The sequence below is a fragment of the Gopherus flavomarginatus genome, chromosome 6 (assembly GCF_025201925.1).
Source record: "Gopherus flavomarginatus isolate rGopFla2 chromosome 6, rGopFla2.mat.asm, whole genome shotgun sequence".
Taxonomy (NCBI): domain Eukaryota; kingdom Metazoa; phylum Chordata; order Testudines; family Testudinidae; genus Gopherus; species Gopherus flavomarginatus.
This window is the reverse complement of record NC_066622.1, coordinates 65569825-65592839: the sequence shown is the minus strand read 5'-3', so window position 1 is coordinate 65592839 and position 23015 is coordinate 65569825. Positions and strand designations below refer to the sequence as shown.

The following is a 23015-nucleotide window of genomic DNA, read 5'->3' as shown; positions in this document are numbered from 1 at the left end:
TTTTTTGCCTTTTGTTTCTTGCCTTTTGTTTCATAATAAATTTTATTTATATAACCCTTTTGCTGATTTTTAAAGTGTTACATAAACAGGACAGGTGAAATGTTATCATGTATAGCAACCATAAACACATGAAAAGACCTAGGTTTACAATTTATGATTAAAATTCTACTATCTACACAATACACATAGGCATAAAATGTAAAAACTTAAATATCTTAGAAACAGTAGCCAATCAGTTGTTTTAATTGTCATATTTGAATTCAGCACATCAAAATACGTAATAAATATCACATTTTATCTCTGAAGCAGACGACTTCTCAAAAATTGTAGACCAGTGTAATAAGAGGCTATTCATTGTCGTTCATATCAGATCATTTAGAACAAAATACTTGTCTCTCCACCTGAGGCCTGGTCTACACTACGATTTTAGGTGGAATTTAGCAGTGTTACCTCGATTTAACCCTGCACCCATCCCCACGAAAATGCCCTTTTTTCCCTGACTTAAAGGGCTCTTAAAATTGATTTCTTTACTCCACCTCCGACAAGGGGATTAGCGCTGAAATTGGCCTTGCCAGGTCAAATTTGGGGTAGTGTGGACGCAATTTGATAGTATTAGCCTCCGGGAGCTATCCCAGAGTGCTCCATTGTGACCGCTCTGGACAGTGCTCTCAACTCAGATGCACTGGCCAGGTAGACAGGAAATGTCCCGCAAACTTTTGAATTTCATTTCCTGTTTGGCCAGTGTTGCGAGCTGATCAGCACAGGTGACCATGCAGAGCTCATCAGCAGAGGTGACCATGGAGTCCCAGAATCGCAAAAGAGCTCCAACATGGACCGAACGGGAGGTACGGGATCTGATCGCTGTATGGGGAGATGAATCTGTGCCAGCTGAACTCCGTTCCAGTAAATGAAATGCCAAAACATTTGAAAGTCTCCAAGGGCATGAAGGACAGAGGCTATAACAAGGACTTGTGGCAATGCTGCATGAAAATTAAGCTCAGGCAAGCCTATCAAAAAACCAGAGAAGCAAATGGCTGCTCCAGGTCACAGCCCCAAACATGCAGCTTCTATGATGAGCTGCACGCCATTCTGGGGAGTGCAGCCACCAGTACCCCAACCCTGTGCTTTGACTCCGTCAATGGAGTAGGATGCAACATGGAAGTGGGTTCTGGGGACGAGGAAGATAGCTCACAGCAAGGAAGCAGAGAAACCGGTTTCCCCAAACAGCCAGGATCTGTTTCTCACCCTGGACGTGGAGCCAGTACCCCTCAAACCCACCCAAAGCGGGCTCCCGGACCCTGAAGGCGGAGAAGGGACCTCTGGTGAGTTTACCTTTGTAAGTATTATACATAGTTTAAAAGCGTGTTTAATGATTGATTTGCCTTGGCATTCGCGGCCAGTACAGCTACTGGAAAAGTCTGTTAACATGTCTCTGGAGGATTTGCGCTCCATCCCCATACATCTCCATAAAGCTCTCCTGGATGTACTCCCAAAGCCTTTGCAAAAGGCTTCTGGGAGGACAGTCTTATTCCATTCTCCATGGTAGAACACTTTACCACGCCAGGCCAGTAGCACATATGTGGGAATCATTGCAGAACAAAGCATTGCAGCATATGGTCCTGGTGTTTGCTGGCATTCAAACATCCGTTCTTTATCTCTCTGTGTTATCCACAGGAGAGTGGTATCATTCATGGTCACCTGGTTAAAATAGGGCGGTTTTATTAAGCGGACATTCAGAGGTGCCCGTTCCTGCTGGGCTGTTTGCCTGTGGCTGAACAGAAATGTTCCCTGCTGTTAGCCATGTGGTGGGGGAAGGGGTGAAGCCATCAAAATGCGACCTTGTAACAAAAGCACATATGTTATGTAATGTTAACAACAAGGTTTACGGTGAAAGAGTGTACCCATTGTTCTATAAAATGTCTTCTTAACTACCACTCTCCCTTTTTTCCCCTCCACCAGCTGCATATGTTTCTCCTTCCCAGAGGCTAGTGAAGATTAGAAGGTGAAAAAAATGCACTCAGGATGAAATGTTCTCTGAGCTCATGCAGTCCTTCCACACTGACAAAGCACAGCAGAATGTGTGGAGGCAGACAATGTCAGAGTGCAGGATAACACAATATGAACATGAGAGGTGGCGGGCTAAAGAGATTAAGCGGTAGGCTGAAGATGACAGGTGGCATCAGCTTGCTGACAGAAGGCAGCAGTCAATCTCAGGCTGCTGGAGCATCGAACTCATATGCTCCAGCGTATGGTTGAGCTGCAGGAAAGGCAGGAACACAAACCACCATTACAGCCTCTGTGTACCCAACCACCATCCTCCCCAAGTTCCATAGCCTCCTCACCCAGATGCCCAAGAATGTGTTGGGGGGGGGGGTCTCCGGCCACCCAGCCACTCCACCCCAGAGGATTGCCCAACCAACAGAAGGCTGGCATTCAATAAGTTTTAAAGTACAGTATGGCCTTGCCCTTCCCTCCTCCCCCACCCCTCCTGGGCTACCTTGGCAGTTATCCCCCTACTTGTGTGATGAATAAATAAAGAATACATGAATGTGAAGCAACAATGACTATTGCCTCTGCAAGAGGTGATTGAAGGGGGGAGGGGAGGAGGGTGAGCTTACAGGGAAGTAGAGTGAACCAAGTGGGGTTGGGGGTTCATCAAGGAGAAACAAACAGAACTTTCACACTGTAGGCTGGCCAGTCATGAAACTGGTTTTCAAAACTCCTCAGCTGCACACCATGCCTTCCTATACTCTTCTAACTGCCGTGGTGTCTGGCTGCATGTAATCAGTGGCCAGGTGATTTGCCTCAACTCCCACCCCACCATAACCGTCTCCCACTTATGCTCACAGATATTGTGGAGCACACAGCAAGCAGTAATAACAATGGGAATATTGGTTTCGCTGAGGTCTGTCTACATAAGAACGGCCGTACCAGGTCAGACCAAAGGTCCATCAAGCCCAGTATCTGTCTACCAACAGTGGCTAATGCCAGGTGCCCCAGAGGGAATGAAGCTAACAGGCAATAATCAAGTGATCTCTCTCCTGCCATCCATCTCCATCCTCTGATGAACAGAGGCTAGGGACACCATTCTTTACCCTTTCTTGCTAATAGCCATTTATGGACTTAGCCACCATGAATTTATCCAGTTCCCTTTTAAATATTGTTATAGTCCCAGCCTTCACAACCTCCTCAGGTAAGAAGTTCCACAAGTTGACTATGCTCTGTGTGAAGAACTTTCTTTTATTTGTTTTAAACCTGCTACCTAATAATTTCATTTGGTGACGCCTAGTTCTTGTATTATGGGAATAAGTAAATAACTTTTCCTTATCCACTTTCTCCACATCACTCATGATTTTATATACTTCTATCATATCCCCCCTTAGTCTCCTCTTTTCCAAGCTGAAGAGGCCTAGCCTCTAATCTTTCCTCACATGGGACCCTCTCCAAACCCCTAATCATTTTGCCCTTTTCTGAACCTTTTCTAGTGCTAGAATATCTTTTTTGAGGTGAGACCACATATGTACACAGTATTTGAGATGTGGGCGTACCATGGATTTATATAAGGGCAATAATATATTCTCAGTCTTATTCTCTATCCCCTTTTTAATGATTTCTAACATCCTGTTTGCTTTTTTGACTGCCTCTGCGCACTGTGTGGACATCTTCAGAGAACTATCCACGATGACGCCTGTTGATCTCTGATTACTCTCGCCCCTCGCTCCACCGAAATGGTCACAAGGTGCCTGTTATCTACCAGGTAATGAGCGCTGGGATAGGGCGGAGGCTCGATCACTAGATGTCCTCGGGAGGGGTGACAAGTGCCCCGAAGGTAGCAATGGGGATTACGCAAACAATGAGTCGTGGGGTTAAAATTGAGGGTTTATTGAATGGGTCACAGGTGCGGATAAGGAGCAACTTAATACTAGTTACAACTTGGGCCTACAATACAATACTAGAACAAATAATAAAAATACTGCAATTACAAACAGAAGCTGACCCTGGTACCGCTCTAGGTCCCAGTAGTTATTTAGGTCCTTCCAAGGGTTAGTAAAGGTGCTATTGGTGCTATTATTAAGCATAAATGCAATTACTTGTCTAAGTAAAAAAAATGCAGTAAGACAGTTAAAGATTGCCGTGAGACTCCGGCCAATCCCCCTTGCATTCAAGGTTTCCTGGTTAGTGGGTTTCCCCTCGCAGGAGCCTTGGGGCGGCTAGAATCGGCTTTCGTCTCCGGCTTACAACAGACGATTACAGGCTCAGTTAGTTAGCAGAATTAGCAGCTAGGCATACTTGCACACACAAACCACAAAAGTTTCATCACCACCGGCAAACGGGTAGGCTTCTGAGAACACGAAGCCGAGGGAGACCTCGAGTTGATCAGGCTCGGTTACGGGTACAGGTTTCTGCATTTCTCCCTGCCCACCGCTTGCACAGTGGGCAATTTATAAGGGTAATGACGTGTTCAGCTTTTTGGCCAGGTTTCTCCTAATTAGGAGATTTACAGATGTCTCGTTACCACCCTCATGGGGGGAGGGGGCAGGGGCTGTCAGGAACTGGCTGACCACAAAATTTGCCTAGCCCCAACGGTTACTTTCGGGGAAATGCTTCTTGTTTGAGAGTACGTGTATGCTCGTTTCCTGAACATGGAGGCCAGGGCAAACACTGCCTAGGGTTGTGACACTAACATGGGCACTAACATGCCCCCGTGCCCTGGGCTCCATGTGAACGTTATGCCTATACCTTAGATTCATCGTCCGACTCGCCATCCCCTTCTACAAGAGGGCGTGTCGGGGGAAGAGGCAATTTAGGCTGACCTGATAACACGATGGATGCAGGCTTTCAAGCAGGCACAGCCAAGGCAGAGCAGGATACACCCGACCAGGAGGGAGATAAGGAGAGATTGGAAATAAGCCTTGTAGGCTCCGAGACCCAACCAATCGAGCCAGGACCAAAATCGGAAGGTCTCCCTGGACTCACGCATGGCGGTTCCTAAAGCCCTGAGGTTGTTAATTACTTCCGTTAAATTTCCAGATACAGAAGAAACAGAGACACAACACTTATCCTTAAACTGTGGGTACATGGATATGAGGGTCTCACAAAAGTCCCGTGATTGCAGCAAAAATTGTATTGTTAATCGGTTCTGAAAAGAATAATCTGATAATTCCGTAAGCTGCTGATTGACTAAATTAAAACCTTTTGCGGTGGTATTTGCCAGCGTTTCAATAGCCAGTGATTGAAATAATACTTGCTCACGTAATAACATATATCCAACAGGGTTAAACGAGACCACTGAAGATACTACAGAGGACAGCGCACCCTTTGCCTTCTCCCACCAACCCCAGGAACGTTGAACCCGTCCGGCTGAGTTGGGATGCCAGGTCTCAACATAAATACCACCCCCTTTTAACAGGATAGAGCCAATGGTACATACGCCTCTAGGGCTAGGGGGGAGCGCCGTATAGGCTGCCTCGCCACACAGCCAGAAGTGAGCGGGTCTGGGGGACCAGGGGGAAAAGGCAGAGTCCTGGCATGCCGAGCCTCCCTTAAAAACTAACTTCTTAATGTGGCTGTGGGATAAATATGTGTGTTTGAGGGGCTGATAGAATCTTTTGCCGCTATAAGTGATGTCGCCGGACCTAATTTTCCGGCCGTGACTACCGCATAAAACGGGAGGTGGGGACGTACGATTGAAAATAGGGCTGCTGGCCGTCTCATTTCCGTCTACAAGCTGCCACTGGGAACAATTGGGGTAGGACCCAACCCAAATGGTTTCTGTTCGATTATTTCCCAAAAAGGCCCAACAATGGGATGCCATGGGCCTTTCTCCAGGTGACAAGGAGAGTGGGCCCATACGACGTACCCTAGTTTCATTAAAAATAGAAAAAACAAGGGGGGAAATGGGGTCGAAAAGATCGTTTGTGCAACCTGTCCATTGTACGGTGGGGAGCCACTGAGCAAAGGGGGAGGAGCAATTAAGGGGACCATTAATGCTACTAAAATTAAACACTAACGGCAATAAATCAAACAAAGGCCTATTTACAGACAGCTTATTGGAACATGCAAGGCAGTTATCAGGGGTCAGTGAGGATAAGTCGACGTTTCCTCCCAGAACTTCCTGGATCCAATAGGCTGCAAACATAAGCTGATGGGTATTTTCGCCCACGGGATACGGATGTCTCAGGTTCAGCAGATCTGGGCCCTTCTGGTTGTCGTCCCGGCTTCCCGCCGCTATGGCGAGCTGCAAGACAAAGCAGAAGGCGGCCTTATTGGCCCCCGTTAGTTCGCTCCTGATTCGGAACGTTTGCTTATCCAGTTATGGTGGACCAAGGTGTGATTGCCTTGGACATCTGCAACTGTATAGGTATTGGGATATTTGCCCGCAGTTACAATTCGTGTGGCATAGAGTTCTCGATGACCCGAGGCCTGTGGCTCGGCCACCCAGACAAGTTGGTCAGAGTGATATACGGGAGTCCAGGGGCCTCTAGGCCTGGGGCTGATTTCAGGCCAACGAGAATAGTTTGCGTTGAGGGAGATAAGGACCTGTGGTAATAGCGTACTCCAACCCTTATAGTCAACGTTGGGATTGACTGAACGTATCATGGTTTTCAGAACTCCGATTTTCCGCTCTACAACGCCATTACTTTCGGGGTGATATTTTAAGTGAATATGGAGGGAGGCCCCCCATCCCAACACCAATGCTTCGAAACGCTTGCTGGTAAAAGGGGGTCCCCCATCTGCTTGAACTTCGGAGGACACTCCCCATGTAACAGGAACCCAAAAAGCGCCCTTTCGGCCTTGGTACGTTCAGGGTGCTTAGGTTGACCCTTATTAACAGGGTTCTCAGCTGGAAGGGCTGAGATGGGGCTCTTGGGAGCTTGTGGCATCCGAAGATGGGACATGGCCTCATATAAAGTAATAGGAGGTTGCCCAACCCAACCCTGTAGCAACAGGGTTCCCCCTGTGTCAATCGGTGGGGCACCATCTATGGCTAAGTCCACTGCATCCCTGTTGACCGGGATCTGGGTGGGGTCCCCAACATAAATGAGCGGCGTGTTGGATTGGGCTTGCTGCGGATTCAAGTTCAAGGGCACCGTCTGTGGTCCCACATTACGATGGATGCCCCGACAATAGCCCATATGATCTCATGGGGCGTGTTTATGCTGCCGGGAGGTATATACATGCCCTTAAAACTGCCCTTCATGGCTAAAGAGGCTGCGGCTTGTGTAGTAAGTGGCCAGACCCCGTTTCTTAAGAGGTTATGGCCTGAAAATCCTCCCAACCAGGTGGACGTTTTGGCCAAGAGACTAGCCTCCTCCCTGTCCACTATCTCTGCCTCGTGATCCAGGGCCAGACGGCCCAGCCAAACAAGGGCGGCCTCGCTCTCCCCACGCCTAGTGTTCACCATAAACTCCTTCAATTCTGCTTTAGTGCGGGTACGCTATCGGTGGTAGTAGTAATTTGGCCTGTATTAGAGTCCACCTTGCTTTTTGTGATAGCGACAGGCATTCCTCTATCCGCATCTCCTTCTCAGGCGCAGGTGGGGCTGAGGGGAGAGCGGGATAGATCGAAGAGGGGACCGGGGCTTCGTAGGGGGGTGGGTTTCCGACAGCCTGACTCCCGTCCTCCTCCTCCTTGTCACCCATATCGCTTTCTGCGCTATCGGTGCCGTTCGCGGTGGCCTGTTTAGCGGCAAACATAGTGCTTCCATGAAGGACCGCACAGAGGTCCAGCGCTTTGTTTAGTGCGCTGAACAAGACCGTGGACACGTCTTCCAACTTATACTCGTCCGGTCTAAGTTTCTTCGACAGCTTGGTCTAATTCCTCCATTAATTGGGTTAGCAACCCGTGTGCTGGGTCACCCGGCTGTACCCGGGGCGGGGGTATGAGTTTAGAAACAGTGGCCCCGGATTTTTTAACGATACGGCTACACTCCTTCCAAATGCCGGACGGTGTCTCAGTCCGACTAGTATCCGCGACCCCCGTGCACTGGGGCTGCAGGGAACTATCGGCCGGGTGACATTTAAACGTGGGATGGCAATGGAGGAGACACCCTACGGCAGTCAAGGTTAACGAGGTCGTATAGCTTTTTGACCCTGACCCTTACTCTATAACGCAAACCCAATCTAGGGTGGGCCTCTCAGATTGTCTGCTGGCCACTTGGTGAAATTGTAGGTGTTGAAATTGCTCGAGCTCAGACTGTTCACGGTCCCCACTACGCCACGGGCACTGGCCCTCTCAAAGGCATCCTGTTCGTGATGCCATGTTGATCTCTAATTACTCTCGCCCCTTGCTCCACCGAAATGGTCACAAGGTGCCTGTTATCTACCAGGTAATGAGCGCTGGGATAGGGCGGAGGCTCGATCACTGGATGTCCTCAGGAGGGGTGACAAGTGCCCCGAAGGTAGCAATGGGGATAACGCAAACAATGAGTCGTGGGGTTAAAATTGAGGGTTTATTGAATGGGTCACAGGTGTGGATAAGGAGCAACTTGATACTAGTTACAACTTGGGCCTACAATACAATACTAGAACAAATAATAAAAATACTGCAATTACAAACAGAAGCTGACCCTGGTACCGCTCTAGGTCCCAGTAGTTATTTAGGTCCTTCCAAGGGTTAGTAAAGGTGCTATTGGTGCTATTATTAAGCATAAATGCAATTACTCGTCTAAGTAAAAAAAATGCAGTAAGACAGTTAAAGATTGCCGTGAGACTCCGGCCAATCCCCCTTGCGTTCAAGGTTTCCTGGTTAGTGGGTTTCCCCTCGCAGGAGCCTTGGGGCGGCTAGAATCGGCTTTCGTCTCCGGCTTACAAGAGATGATTACAGGCTCAGTTAGCAGAATTAGCAGCTAGGCATACTTACACACACAAACCACAAAAGTTTCATCATCACTGGCAAACGGGCAGGCTTCTGAGAACACGGAGCCGAGGGAGACCTCGAGTTGATCAGGCTCGGTTACGGGTACAGGTTTCTGCGTTTCTCCCTGCCCACCGCTTGCACGGTGGGCAATTTATAAGGGTAATGACATGTTCAGCTTTTTGGCCAGGTTTCTCCTAATTAGGAGATTTACAGATGTCTCGTTACCACCCTCATGGGGGGGGGTGGCTGTCAGGAAATGGCTGACCACAAAATTTGCCTAGCCCCAACGGTTACTTTCGGGGAAATGATTCTTGTTTGAGAGTACGTGTATGCTCGTTTCCTGAACATGGAGGCCAGGGCAAACACTGCCTAGGGCTGTGACACTAACATGGGCACTAACAACGCCAAGATCTTTTTCCTGACTTGTTGTAGCTAAATTAGCCCCCATCATATTGTATGTATAGTTGGGGTTATTTTTTCCAATGTGCATTACTTTACATTTATGCACATTAAATTTCATTTGCCATTTTGTTGCCCAATCATTTAGCTTTGTGAGATCTTTTTGAAGTTCTTCACAATCTGCTTTGGTCTTAACTATCTTGAGTAGTTTAGTATCATCTGCAAACTTTGCCACCTCACTGTTTACCCCTTTCTCCAGATCATTTATGAGTCAGTAAACTGCACCAGCGTGCTTTTAAATGTCCAAATGCACATTCTACCACCATTCTGCACTTGCTCAGCCTATAGTTGAACAGCTTCTGACTACTGTCCAGGCTGCATGTGTATGGCTTCATGAGCCATGGCATTAAAGGGTAGGCTGGGTCCCCAAGGATAACTATAGGCATTTCAACATCCCCAACAGTTATTTTCTGGTATGGGAAGAAAGTCCCTTCCTGCAGCTTTTGAAACAGACCAGAGTTCCTTAAGATGCAAGCGTTATGTACCTTTCCCAGCCATCCCACACTGATGTTGGTGAAACGTCTCATGTGATCCACCAGTGCTTGCAGCACTATTGAAAAGTACTCCTTTCAGTTTATGTACTCACTGGCTTGGTGCACCGATGCCAAGATAGGGATATGGTTTCCATCTATCACCCCACCACAGTTAGGGAATCCCATTACAGCAAAGCCATCCACTATGGCCTGTACATTTCCCAGAGTCACTACCCTTGATATCAGCAGCTCTTTGATTGCATTGGCTACTTGGATTACAGCAGCCCCCACGGTAGATTTTCCCACTCCAAACTGATGCCCAACTGACTGGCAGCTGTCTGGCGTTGCAAGCTTCCACAGGGCTATCACCACTCGCTTCTCAACTGTGAGGACTGCTCTCATCTTGGTATTCTGGTGCTTCAGGGCAGGGGAAAGCATGTCACAAAGTTCCATGAAAATGCCTTTACGCATGTGAAAGTTTCGCAGCCACTGGGAATCGTCCCAGACCCGCAACACTATGCGGTCCCACCACTCTGTGCTTGTTTCCCGGGCCCAGAATCAGCGTTCCAGGGTATGAGCCTGCCCCATTAACACCAGGATGTGCACATTGCTGGAGCCTGTACTTTATGAGAAGGCTATGTCCTCATCACTCTCGTCACCATGCTGCTGTTGCCTCCTTGCCTGGTTTCGCTTCTGCAGGTTCTGGTTCTGCATATACTGCAGGATAATGCACATGGTGTTTACAGTGCTCATAATTGCTGCAGTGATTTGAGCGGGCTCCCATGTTCCTGGTGCTCTGGCATCTGCGCTGAAAAAAGGCACGAAACGATTGTCTGCCGTTGCTCTGACGGAAGGAGGGGAGACTGACGACATGGCTTACAGGGAATTAAAATCAACAAAGGGGGTGGCTTTGCATCAAGGAGAAACACAAACAACTGTCACACAGAATGGCCCCCTGAAGGATTGAACTCAAAACCCTGGGTTTAGCAGGCCACTGATTTCACGGAGGGAGGGTGGAGCAAATGAATACAAAACGAATCTGGTCTATTTCTTGTTTTGATCCACTCCATCTATCTGATACATCTTAGGCTGGCAGCAGATGGTGCAGTACAACTGCTAGCCATAGTCATCTCCTGGCTGCTTGCCAGAAGACAGTGCAGTACGACTAGGGAATGACCTGGCTGAGTCACTCCCATGTCTGCCCAGGTGCCTCTGGCCGACCTCACCGAGGTCGGCTAAAAGAGCACCCAAGAGTACGACGACGATGCACTGTCTGCTGCCAAAAGGCAATGAGCTGCTGCTGTGTAGCAATGCAGTCCCCCATCGGCCAGCACCCAGAAGACATACGGTGACGGTGAGCTGAGTGGGCTCCATGCTTGCTGTGGTATGGCATCTGCATAGGTGACCCAGGAAAAAAGGCACGAAACGATTGTCTGCTGTTGATTTCATGGAGGGAGGGAGAGGGGGGCCTGATGACATGTACCCAGAACCACCCGCAACATTATTTTTGCCCCATCAGGCACTGGGATCTCAACCAGAATTCCAATGGGCAGCTACTCACAGTGCAACACTCTGGAAGTCGCTGCTAGCCTCGGTACTGTGGACGCAGTCTGCCGAGTTAATGCACTTAGAGCATTTTGTATGGGGACACACACAATCGACTGTATAAAAAAGATTTCTAAAAAACCAACGTCTATAAATTCGACCTAATTTCGTAGCGTAGACATACCCTGAGTAAGGGGCATGAGGCTACGCTTAATACTAAAGGTTTTAGAGTACAGAGGGAACAGCAGTCGGGGGAGAGGTGATCTGAGAATTCACAGCCTCCTTGCTCCCAGCTTAGTGCACATTCTATTTAACCAAAGGGTATTTGGCAAGTCTCTCATCCACAGAACATCATCCAGCTTGGCAGTTTTGTGGGCCAAGGAGACCAACCCTGAAATGCAGAATGCACCACAAAATCCAGGCCATGTGAGAGGTGTGCCCTTACACACACAACTTCCTCCCTGGATCAGCAGGTAGGGACATCATCCTCTTCCTCTTTCAGATTACTCTTCAAGACCCATGATGCCAACAAGAAATGTCTGCCATCTTATACTGGCTAGGCTGTGGGACAATTCAATGCAACCAATGCTCATGAATTTATAGTTAAAGAAAGCCACAATTTGGAACTATCAGACTGAACAAAAATTCTCCCGTGGGAAGGGCACCAGACTGGGAATTGGGGACCTTGTTTCAATTCCTCAACCTACCCTGCTGTGTCATCTCCGATAAGTCACTTTGCCATTCTGTTCCTGATTCCTCTCTCACCACTTGTTTTGTCCTGTCCACGTGGAGTGTAAGCTGATTGGGGCAGGGTCTGTCTGTAAGTAAACTGTATAGCACAACAGGGACCTGATCTTGGTTGGGGCCTCTAGGCACTACTGTAATACAAGTAACAGCAAAAATGAATTTAGGTAATGTTATCTTATTACTGTTACACCTGTGCTATGCCCCCTCCCTCTTTCTATTGTCCACTAAGGCCATGCCTATACATACAGCGCTGCAGCAACCCAGTTGTACCGATACAACTGTGTGACTGCAGCGCGTCTGGTGAAGACTCTTTATGTTGAGGGGAGAACACTCTCTCATTGGCATAAAAAACCCCATCTCTGTGAGTGGCAGCAGCTATGTCGGTGGGAGAAGCTCTCCTGTCGCCATAGCGCTGTGCACGAGCACTTATGTCGGTGTAACTTATGTCACTCAGGGGAGTGGTTTATTCAAACCACCAAGTGACATAAGTTATGTCAACTACAAATAGCTATCTAGGCCGGGTAGTGGGTCTTCTTGTTTGATGTTACCATAGTACGCTAAGAACAGAGCATGGCAAACCCTTTGGTTTTCCCCCATGAAAAGCAGGTGGTTTAAACTAGAAGTACCTCGGTGGAAGTCACATTTGATTTCTCCCCCACCAATGTATTCTGTGGTTAAAAAGTGGGAAGGGATAGCTCAGTGGTTTGAGCATTGGCCTGCTAAACCCAGGATTGTGAGCTCAATCCTTGAGGGGGGCCATTTAGGGATCTGGGGCAAAAATCTGTCTGGGGAGTGGTCCTGCTTTGAGCAGGGGGTTGGACTAGATGACCTCCTGAAGTCCCTTCAAACCCTGATATTCTATGAAAAAGGATGCTACTCTGGGAGTTGGTCCTGGATTTCTGTCATTCTTCATAGATTAATTAATGGAAGGTCCAGAAATGTCAAGGACTAAGAGAAGAAAGATTAATAGACATCTGGTAAAGCACACCAGCAACTCAAGTCAGGCAGGAGGCTTGCTGTAGAGTCTGCAAGTGCTAACACACACAAGCACTGTTCACATCCTAGTTGTGAAAACAATTCATTAATTTCATTCCTTAGAAGGCTTTATTTCACAATGAAGCAAGATTCAAGACCACATTATGGCTGAGTAACCCTTAGCAAACATCCATCCTGTCATCACAAGACCCTTTGACCCCATAGAACAATCTCAACTAATGGAGAAAGTGACCCCACCCCAAAGAAATGTTCAAGTCAAGAACCCCTAAGGAATGCTGACAGCCACTATAAGCCCCAAATGCTCGATGATCACTACTTTTAACTCCTTCTGCAAGGATGATACCAGCTTTAGCTACTGGTCTCCAGTTACTTGGGAAAGCAAGTCTTCCTTTAAAAATTATCTGTGATATTAGGGAACCTTCTCAGCAGTTTGTTCACTGTCTTTGGAGAGAAGTTTCCCATCTGGCCCAGGGACTCCTGTTTAAGTCTTTCCTTGCGCTCCACCTGAAACACAAAGAATTAACCTCCTTTATTTGCTGAAGTGATTCAGACACATACCCCAACAATACTTGAGGTAATAGCTTTTATTGCACCAATTTCTGTTAGTGAGAGAGACAAACTTTCAAGCCACACAGAACTCTTCTTCAGATGTGAGAAAAGTACTCTGAGCATCACAGCTAAATGCAAAATGGAACAGACTATTTAGTGTACGTAGCTAGCATATAATGTAAGGGATCATTCAAGGTTGATTCAATGTTCAACACCCCCCACAATGCATCTTTTAAGATCCATGGATCCTGCACATGCCAATCACAACATGTGGTGTACCTCATCCAGTGTACTAAATGCTCCAGATAAGAACAATGTGGGTGAAACCAGACAATCACTACGCTCTCTAATGAAGTCACACAGGAAAATGATTAAAAAAAAAAAAAGCACCCCACCACCTGTGAGTGAACACCTTCCACAAAGCAATCACTCTATAGGTGACCTATCAGCCCTCACCCTCAAAGGAAGCACAACACTTTCAAAAGATAGCCTGGGAGCTTAAATTCATAATTGCTAGACACTAAAAATCAGCCTTAAGAGAGACACTGGATTTATGGTTTACAATAGTGGTTCTCAAACTTTAGCAACCTGAGGACCTCCGTTTTGATTTAAAAATTTTCAGGTACCCCCAAGTCCCCAGCTCAGCCCCAGACCCCGACCCTACTCCACTCCTTCCCCCAAGACCCCACCCCTGCCCCACCTCTTTCTATGCCCTCCCCATTCCCTTCCAGCATCTCCCGCATGCCAGGGAACAGTGTGCAGGAGGCACTGGGAGGGAGGAGAAAGTTGAGGGAGGGAGCGGGAAAAGTTAAACAGCAGGGGGCCTGCAGCCCCCCTGGAGTAGCCTCTCAGACCCCCATTTGAGAAACGCTGTTTTACAACAATCTGTAACCCACTAACCCCCCTTTTAATCCTACAACTGCAGAGGAGTTAATGGATCATTCTACCTTGAATGGTTCCTCAGAATATGTGCTAATTACTCATGCTAAACAATCTGTTCCATCTTGCCTTTAGCTGTGCTGCTGAGTACCTTTTCCACACCTGAAGAAGAGCTCTGTGTGGCTTGAAAGCTTCTCTCTCTCCCCAACACAAGCTGGTCAAATAAAAGATTACCTTACCCACCTTGTCTCTCATTTGAAATTATGAAGTTAAAGAGCATTGTCAACTTAAAAATACCCCAAACATCTTTCAATTTTTTAGTTTACTATTCTTATAAGTAACTTCCAGGTTTACTGAAACAGTACCAGTGTGGAGTTAAAGATATTGTTCTCTATTTTTCAATTTGTTTACTTTGTAATTTGACAGTGCTTTATATGTAGTCAGTTTCCTGTTTATGCGTGTCTTTCACACAGCAGAAAGACTTAAAGGCAAGAGTAGTACATGAAACTATTTTTAGGAGGGTTTTTTTTAATACTGACTAGTTTTCAAATGTAATGTGTTCCTTTAGTAAGAACAGCCTTACTGTGTCTGTGCTTTACTTTACTGCTTTTGGATCCTCCCCTTTCTCCAAATTTCTCAGTTTTCGCCTCCATGGGGTGCTCATCACCCTGTGAAGTACTTTTTGGCTTGTTCCCCATAACCACAAGGATGGCTCTACAAGACTTCTTAATTTTCATTACCATTTTCAATACCAGAAGGTTTGGATTTCCATTGCTCTCCAGTGACAGATTAAGACCACCTATCCTACCACTACACATATAAGTGAACGTTTCTGAAACCCAGGGTCAGATTGAGCAGGTACTGTCTGGTACACTGTACTAACACCAGTTGTCTATCAGCTCCGGTATTTCTGAAGTATCTGAACCTCTTTTTTAAAATAAATTTTCTAATCTTTATAGTTGAAAAAAGCCCCAAAACAACGTAACAAACCTTATAACCTTCCATCATAGTTTAACTGTGTCTGAAGACAGTTTGGGCGTAATGGTTTTAATAGACATAACTGCCTTATGCATCCCAGTAAGTTGTTTACTATGAAGACAGTCAAGCAGAAAAATCCAGCTATTCTGGCATTTGTGCGCAGAGCTTGGAGTCCAGTTCCACTGCATTCTCAATCTGCCCCTGTGTTGCACAGACATTCACCCATCTTTAGGAACCAACATTAACTCGCAAGTTTAAAAAGCAGATTGATCAGTCTGCAGCTCACTCTATTAGGGCTAATGGCAGGCCCAGAACTAATAGCACAGATTACTGTACATCACTTGCACCAAGAGTTTTACACCCCTCATTCAAAACTATCCCTTGGTGCAGAGGGGGAAAATGTTTTCTACATTTCCACTACTGCAGAGTCCATCGTTATCAGACTATAACTGTCATCAAAACCCCATTTTATATTTTACTTAATATCTGTTTAGTTTGAAAGTGCACCTGCTGTACTCATCAAAGGTTGGTAAACACGTAACTACTCACATCCAGATGCTCTCCGACACACAAGAAGCAATGCATATCTGATCTAATGTGGATCATCTCCCTCCCCCAGATCAGTACACTACAAATTAAATTGCATAGTGAGTGTCCTTGGCATTACTAAAAGAATAATTGAGGGCTTCCTCCCTCCCTGCCACTAATTTAAGACAACCAAAGAGACTTTAATTACATCTGTCTTTGCCACACAGTCATAGAATGTCTGGATTTCCTTGGCACAAGCTGCATCATTGAACTCATTCTGCTTCCAGCAAGCCATCAGTAATGACATCTCTGTAGTACACGTTGCCTCTGGAAGGAAGAGATACCTCAGTAAGAAAATCTCAGTTACTCAGGAACATTTCACATTAACAGCCTGTGTGTTGCATAACTCCCAGGAGACAGGGATAAAACAAGTAGGTGGAGAGAGGGGCAGAGGAAAAAAAAAAAAACACAGGAGAGAAGAAATCTCAGCATCACTTTGCTCACAGCAAGATGCTATGCACCCCTTTCAGTCCAAGGATCTGAGCCATTGCAGTTATCTGATATCCAATCAGTCTTAGTGATGTCTAGCATTTACACAGTGTTTTGTGCATAACATACTTTAGAGACACACATCAGGTTTCTGGATACCCCAGAAGCTGCCTGAAATTAGGGCCATGATTTGAGGAAGTAATAGTTTGGCCTTCAGCCTTTTGCTATCCATCCAAAGGGGGTTCTTACCAAGTTTCAAAGACACTTTTCTTATGCATATTTTATAAACACTGAGTGAGCACCCTATGGGTATTTAATGATCCAAGTGTGGAATTTGCTCCCTCTGACTGTTTGCACTGTGACCTGGCCTAGGACTAAGTGTTTCAATCAATCATTTGTTTTATGTAGGTCTCTCCATACGGCAGACTGGATGATGGGTGTGGGATGGGATGGCTATTATCATTTTTCCTTGCAGACCAGAAAGGCTGATGATACAGGCAACAAAAATGATTAGGGGGCTGGAGCAAACGACTTATGAGGAGAGGCTGAGGGAACTGGGATTGTTCAGTCTGCAGAAGAGACAAATGAGGGTGGATTTGATAGCTGCTTTCAACTATCTGAAAGGGGGTTCCAAAGAGGATGGATCTAGACTGTTCTCAATGGTACCAGGTAACAGGACAAGGAGTAATGGTTTCAAGTTGCAGTGGGGGAGGTTTAGGTTGGATATTAGGAAAAACTTTTTCACTAGGAGGGTGGTGAAGCACTGGAATGGGTTACCTAGGGAGGTGGTGGAATCTCCTTCCTTAGAGGTTTTTAAGGTCAGGCTTGACAAAGCCCTGGCTGGGATGATTTAGTTGGGAATTGGTCCTGCTTTGAGCAGGGGGTTGGACTAGATGACCTCCTGAGGTCCCTTCTAACCCTGATATTCTATTATTCTGTACGTAATGCACACAGCAGCTGGCACATAAGTAAATCCATTTGCTCATGACTGAATACCAGTGATATCGTAGAAGAAGTGGCAGATAAATTAAATTACTTATATTATGCTTCTCTTTACATAAGAGCATTTAAGAACATAAGATACTAGATCATTCTTATGGGCCCCTACATAAATCCTTCATATTAAGAATTCTCTCCCCAGAGACAGCTACACTGCACCAGCAGCAACCTCTTCAGTCCAAAGGGGGTTTCAGAAAGATTAAAAGTGATCAGCCACTGGAAGAAGGAGCATCACCACCCAAACTGCTGTTTCTCCACATTCTCATGCTGCCGACGCCTTCTTCAAAGCCAAACATTTTCAGTCACCTTACATTAAAAAATGCGGTTGTAGTAAATGTATCAACAACGCGCCTCTCTCTCTTGTGTGTGTGCAGGCACACATGCTTGGAGCAGCTCACAGACAACACTCCGTGCCCCCCCCATCCACAGATCTCAGGGCAGGAGGGAGCCCTGTGAGCACCTAATCCAGCCTGGCCCCAGGCTGTGAGACACAGGCCGGAGAAACGCCCCACAGGAGTTCCCGGGGCAGACGCCGGGTCTCCAGCTAACGGCTGCCAGGAGGGAGGTTTGCTTTGCCGGACACCTGGGCCCCGCCGGGCGGGCCGGCCCCGCACTCACCTCCCAGGCGCAGGCGGCGGTTCGCCACCTGGTTGGCCAGCACCAGCGGGCGGGTGGGGCGCACAGCGGGAGCCCGCCGCTTCCGCCCGGCTGCCAAGCGCCGGAACCAAGCCGGGTACACGGGCGCCGCCATGGCCCTCGCGACGGGCCGTAAAGTGACAGAGGCCCGGTCCCACGTGACCCCCGTTCCGACTCGCGAGAAGTGACAGACCCGGTTCCACGCCCATCCCAGCCACAGGGCAGCCGGGCCTCGCTCCGCCCCTCCTCAGCGCTCTGCAGCGCCCCCTGCCTGCGGCCGTGCCGCGTTCGCAGCGTGCGTCGCTGACCCCGCCACCCTCCGCAGCCCTGGTGTGTCCCCCACCTGCATCCCGCCTCTGTACCACCCCCTGCCTGCAGCCCTGCTGTGCCCTGCCACCTGCATCCCGCCTCTGTACCACCCCCCTGCAGCCCTGCCGTGCCCTGCCACCTGCATCCCGCCTCTGTACCCCCGCCCTGCCGTGCCCCCCACCTGCATCCCGCCTCTGTACCCCCGCCCTGCCGTGCCCCCCACCTGCATCCCGCCTCTGTACCACCCCCCTGCAGCCCTGCCGTGCCCTGCCACCTGCATCCCGCCTCTGTACCACCCCCCTGCAGCCCTGCCGTGCCCTGCCACCTGCATCCCGCCTCTGTACCCCCGCCCTGCCGTGCCCCGCCACCTGCATCCCGCCTCTGTACCCCCGCCCTGCAGCCCTGCCGTGCCCTGCCACCTGCATCCCGCCTCTGTACCCCCCGCCTGCAGCCCTGCCGTGCCCTGCCACCTGCATCCCGCCTCTGTACCCCCGCCCTGCCGTGCCCTGCCACCTGCATCCCGCCTCTGTACCCCCGCCCTGCCGTGCCCCGCCACCTGCATCCCGCCTCTGTACCACCCCCCTGCAGCCCTGCCGTGCCCTGCCACCTGCATCCCGCCTCTGTACCCCCCGCCTGCAGCCCTGCCGTGCCCTGCCACATGCATCCCGCCTCTGTACCACCCCTCTGCAGCCCTGCCGTGCCCCGCCACCTGCATCCCGCCTCTGTACCCCCGCCCTGCCGTGCCCCGCCACCTGCATCCCGCCTCTGTACCACCCCCCTGCAGCCCTGCCGTGCCCTGCCACCTGCATCCCGCCTCTGTACCCCCCGCCTGCAGCCCTGCCGTGCCCTGCCACATGCATCCCGCCTCTGTACCCCCCGCCTGCAGCCCTGCCGTGCCCTGCCACCTGCATCCCGCCTCTGTACCCCCGCCCTGCCGTGCCCTGCCACCTGCATCCCGCCTCTGTACCCCCGCCCTGCCGTGCCCCGCCACCTGCATCCCGCCTCTGTACCACCCCCCTGCAGCCCTGCCGTGCCCTGCCACCTGCATCCCGCCTCTGTACCCCCCGCCTGCAGCCCTGCCGTGCCCTGCCACATGCATCCCGCCTCTGTACCACCCCTCTGCAGCCCTGCCGTGCCCCGCCACCTGCATCCCGCCTCTGTACTCCCCGCCTGCAGCCCTGCCGTGCCCCCCCACCTGCATCCCGCCTCTGTACCACCCCCCTGCAGCCCAGCCGTGCCCCCCACCTGCATCCCGCCTCTGTACCCCCCGCCTGCAGCCCTGCTGTGTCCCGCCACCTGCATCCCGCCTCTGTACCAACCCCCTGCAGCCCTGCCGTGCCCCGCCACCGGCATCCCGCCTCTGTACCCCCTGCCTGCAGCCCTGCTGTGCCCCGCCACCTGCATCCCGCCTCTGTACCGCCCCCCTGCATCCCGCCTCTGTACCACCCCCCTGCATCCCGCCTCTGTACTCCCCGCCTGCAGCCCAGCCGTGCCCCCCACCTGCATATCCCACCCCCGAAGCACTGCCACCTGCATCCCGCCTCTGGACCGGCCCCCGGCAGCCCTGCCGTGCCCCGCCACCTGCATCCCGCGTCTGTACCAACCCCCGGCAGCCCTGCCGTGCCCCGCCACCTGCATCCCGCCTCTGTACTCCCCACCTGCATCCCGCCTCTGTACCCCCCGCCTGCAGCCCTGCTGTGCCCCCCACCTGCATATCCCACCCCCGAAGCACTGCCACCTGCATCCTGCTTCTGAACCCCCCCCCGGCAGCCCTGCCACCTGCATCCCGCTTCTGAACCCCCCCCGGCAGCCCTGCCGTGTCCCGCCACCTGCATCCCGCCTCTTTACCCCCCGCCTGCAGCCCTGCCATGCCCCGCCATGTGCATCCCACCTCTGTACCCCCTGCCGTGCCCCCCCCGCCTGCAGCCCTGCCGTATCCCACCACCTGCAACCCCGCCGTGCCCCGCCACGTGCATCCCGCCTCTGTACCCCCTGCCTGCAGCCCTGCCGTGCATCCCGCCTCTGTACCCCCCGCCTGCAGCCCTGCCGTGTCCCGCCACCTGCATCCCCGCCGTGCCCCGGCTCTGTACCCCCCGCCTGCAGCCCCGCCGTGCCTCGCCACGTGCATCCCGCCTCTGTACCCCCTGCCTGCAGCCCTGCCGTGTCCCGCCACGTGCATCCCGCCTCTGTACTCTCCGCCTGCAGCCCTGCCATGCCTCGCCACCTGCATCCCGCCTCTGTACTCCCTGCCTGCAGCCCTGCCGTGCCCCGCCACGTGCATCCTGCCTCTGTACCCCCGCCTGCAGCCCTGCCATGCCCCGCCACGTGCATCCCGCTTCTGTACCCACCCCGCAGCCCTGCCATGCCCCACCACCTGCATCCCGCCTCTGTACCCCCCGCCTGCAGCCCTGCTGTGTCCCGCCACCTGCATCCTGCCTCTGTACCCCCCTTCCTGAAGCCCTGCCGTGCCTCACCACCTGCATCCTGCCTCTGTACTCCCCGCCTGCAGCCCTGCTGTGTCCCGCCACCTGCATCCTGCCTCTGTACCCCCCGCCTGCAGCCCTGCTGTGTCCCGCCACCTGCATCCTGCCTCTATGCACCCCGCCTGCATATCCCACCCCCGCAGCACTGCCATGTGCATCCCTCCTTCGTGCCCCCTGCCTGCATCCTCCCACCCCCCCAGCTCTGTTGTGCCCTGCCTGCTACATGCATCCTGCCTCTGTGCCCCCACCTGCCCCCATGCCCGCAGCCCTGCCACGTGCATCCTGCCTCTGTGCCCCGCACCTCCATCCCCCATCCTGCCACAGTCCTGCCATGACCCGCCACATGTATCCTATCTCCGTGCCCCCTGCCCGCACTGACTACCCCTACTGTGCCCTGCCTCATGCATCCCTCCTCTGTACTTCCCGCCTGCCTCCCCCACAGCCCTGCCATGTCCAACCATGTGCATCCTGCATCCATGCCCCTCTCCTGCATAGACTCATAGACTTTAAGGTCAGAAGGGACCATTATGATCATCTAGTCTGATCTCCTGCACAAAGCAGGCCACAGAATCCTACTCATCCAGTTCTATAACAAAAGCCCCTAACCTATGTCTGAGTTATTGAAGTCTTCAAATTGTGGTTTGAAGACCTCCAGCTGCAGAAAATCCACCAGCAAGTGACCCATGCCCCACGCTGCAGAGGAAGGCGAAAAACCTCTAGGGCCCCTGCCAATCTGCCCCAGAGGAAAATTCCCTCCCGACCCCAAATATGGCGATCAGCTAAACTCTGAGCATGTGGGCAAGACTCAGCAGCCAGCACCCAGGAAAGAATTCTCTGCAGTAACTCAGATCCCATCCCATATAACATCCCATCACAGACCACTTGGCATACTTATCTGCTGATAATCAAAGATCAATTGCCAAAATTAATTACCAAAATTAGGCTATCCCATCACACCATCCCTTCCATAAACTTATCAAGCTTAGTCTTAAAGCCAGATATGTCTTTTGCCCCCACTACTCCCCTTGGAAGGTGTTATATCCTTGGGGGAAGCCAGTTTAGGAAGAAATCACTTGAGGCAGAGAGCAGATAGCTAACAAAACTAGAATTTATTTACAAACACAGAGCTCGCCTAACTGGCCGAAGCTGGGTGGGCTATCCCCTAATAATCCAACTCAGTTGCCATAGGAACAAAAACCATGACAGCCAAATACACAACATATTCCTCTCCCCCTAATAAGAACATCCCCTGAATAAAACACACACTAGACTAGAGAAGGAGGGTAGACTGCCTCCATTCCCGGCTAAACCCCTAGGGATTATTTTGCCCCATAACCGTGGGTTCGCCCTAGCTAAAGATCCAGCCAATGAGGAGGCCTTCTGTCTCTAGGTGGATTACAGCGAACTTCTGGTGTTGTTGCACCCGAAAGTACCATGGGCTCAGGGTCCGCAGCATGAACAGGTGAGGAGGTGGTATCAGCTCGTGCTGGGCAAAAGGGTATCTCAGCCATCAGCAGTAATGGAGGAGAACAGTCAGGAACAGGTGATTCACGATTCAGTGTCTCACCAGAAGAGGTGAAGTCAGACCACTCAACTGCAGATGTGTCCTGAGGACTGGCATGACCTGGCAACAGCTGATCTACATGTCGCCCCCAGGTAAGATTCTCTGCAGTCCGGACTGTGTAGGAAACAGGTCCTGTTTGAGTGATGATCGTGGCAGGGACCCATTTAGCTCTGGAAGTATAATTCCGAGCCAAAACTGGCTGTCCCAGGCTAAAGGTTCGGTCTTTTGCTCTGGGTGCCCGTCTGATGACTCGATATTGCTGCTGATGTTGCACAATTTGTCGGGGTTCAGAAGGTTTCAGCAGATGAAAGCAAGTGCGCGGCTGTCGTCCCATCATTAGAAAGGCCGGGGATGCCTGGGTCGTAGCATGGAGGTGTGTTTCTGTAGGAAAGTAAGAAGGTATCCAGACGCTTTTGAATGGAGTGTTGTCCCCTTGCTGATTTCAAAGCGTGTTTCATTGTCTGCACAAATCTTTCAGCTAATCCGTTGGTGGATGGATGATATGGTGCTGACGTGATGTGG

At 50.6% G+C, this 23015-nt stretch overlaps 1 protein-coding gene and 1 long non-coding RNA gene across 2 annotated transcripts; both read right to left on the bottom strand.

Moving 5' to 3' along the window:
- Positions 1-23: 23 nt before the first annotated feature.
- On the bottom strand, positions 24-11336 carry LOC127054320 (uncharacterized). The gene is made up of 2 exons (XR_007775210.1): positions 9905-11336; positions 24-2257 (listed from the first exon to the last, which is right to left on the bottom strand). It is a non-coding gene; the product is annotated as an uncharacterized LOC127054320 (long non-coding RNA).
- A 1828-nt stretch (positions 11337-13164) lies between these two features.
- CHCHD1 (coiled-coil-helix-coiled-coil-helix domain containing 1) lies at positions 13165-18291 on the bottom strand. Its single transcript, XM_050960382.1, has 3 exons — positions 18120-18291; positions 16222-16340; positions 13165-13583 (listed from the first exon to the last, which is right to left on the bottom strand). The coding sequence occupies exons 1-3, from the start codon at positions 18250-18252 to the stop codon at positions 13470-13472; spliced, it is 366 nt and encodes a 121-aa protein (XP_050816339.1). The 5' UTR covers positions 18253-18291; the 3' UTR covers positions 13165-13469.
- Between the last annotated feature and the right edge of the window lie 4724 nt (positions 18292-23015).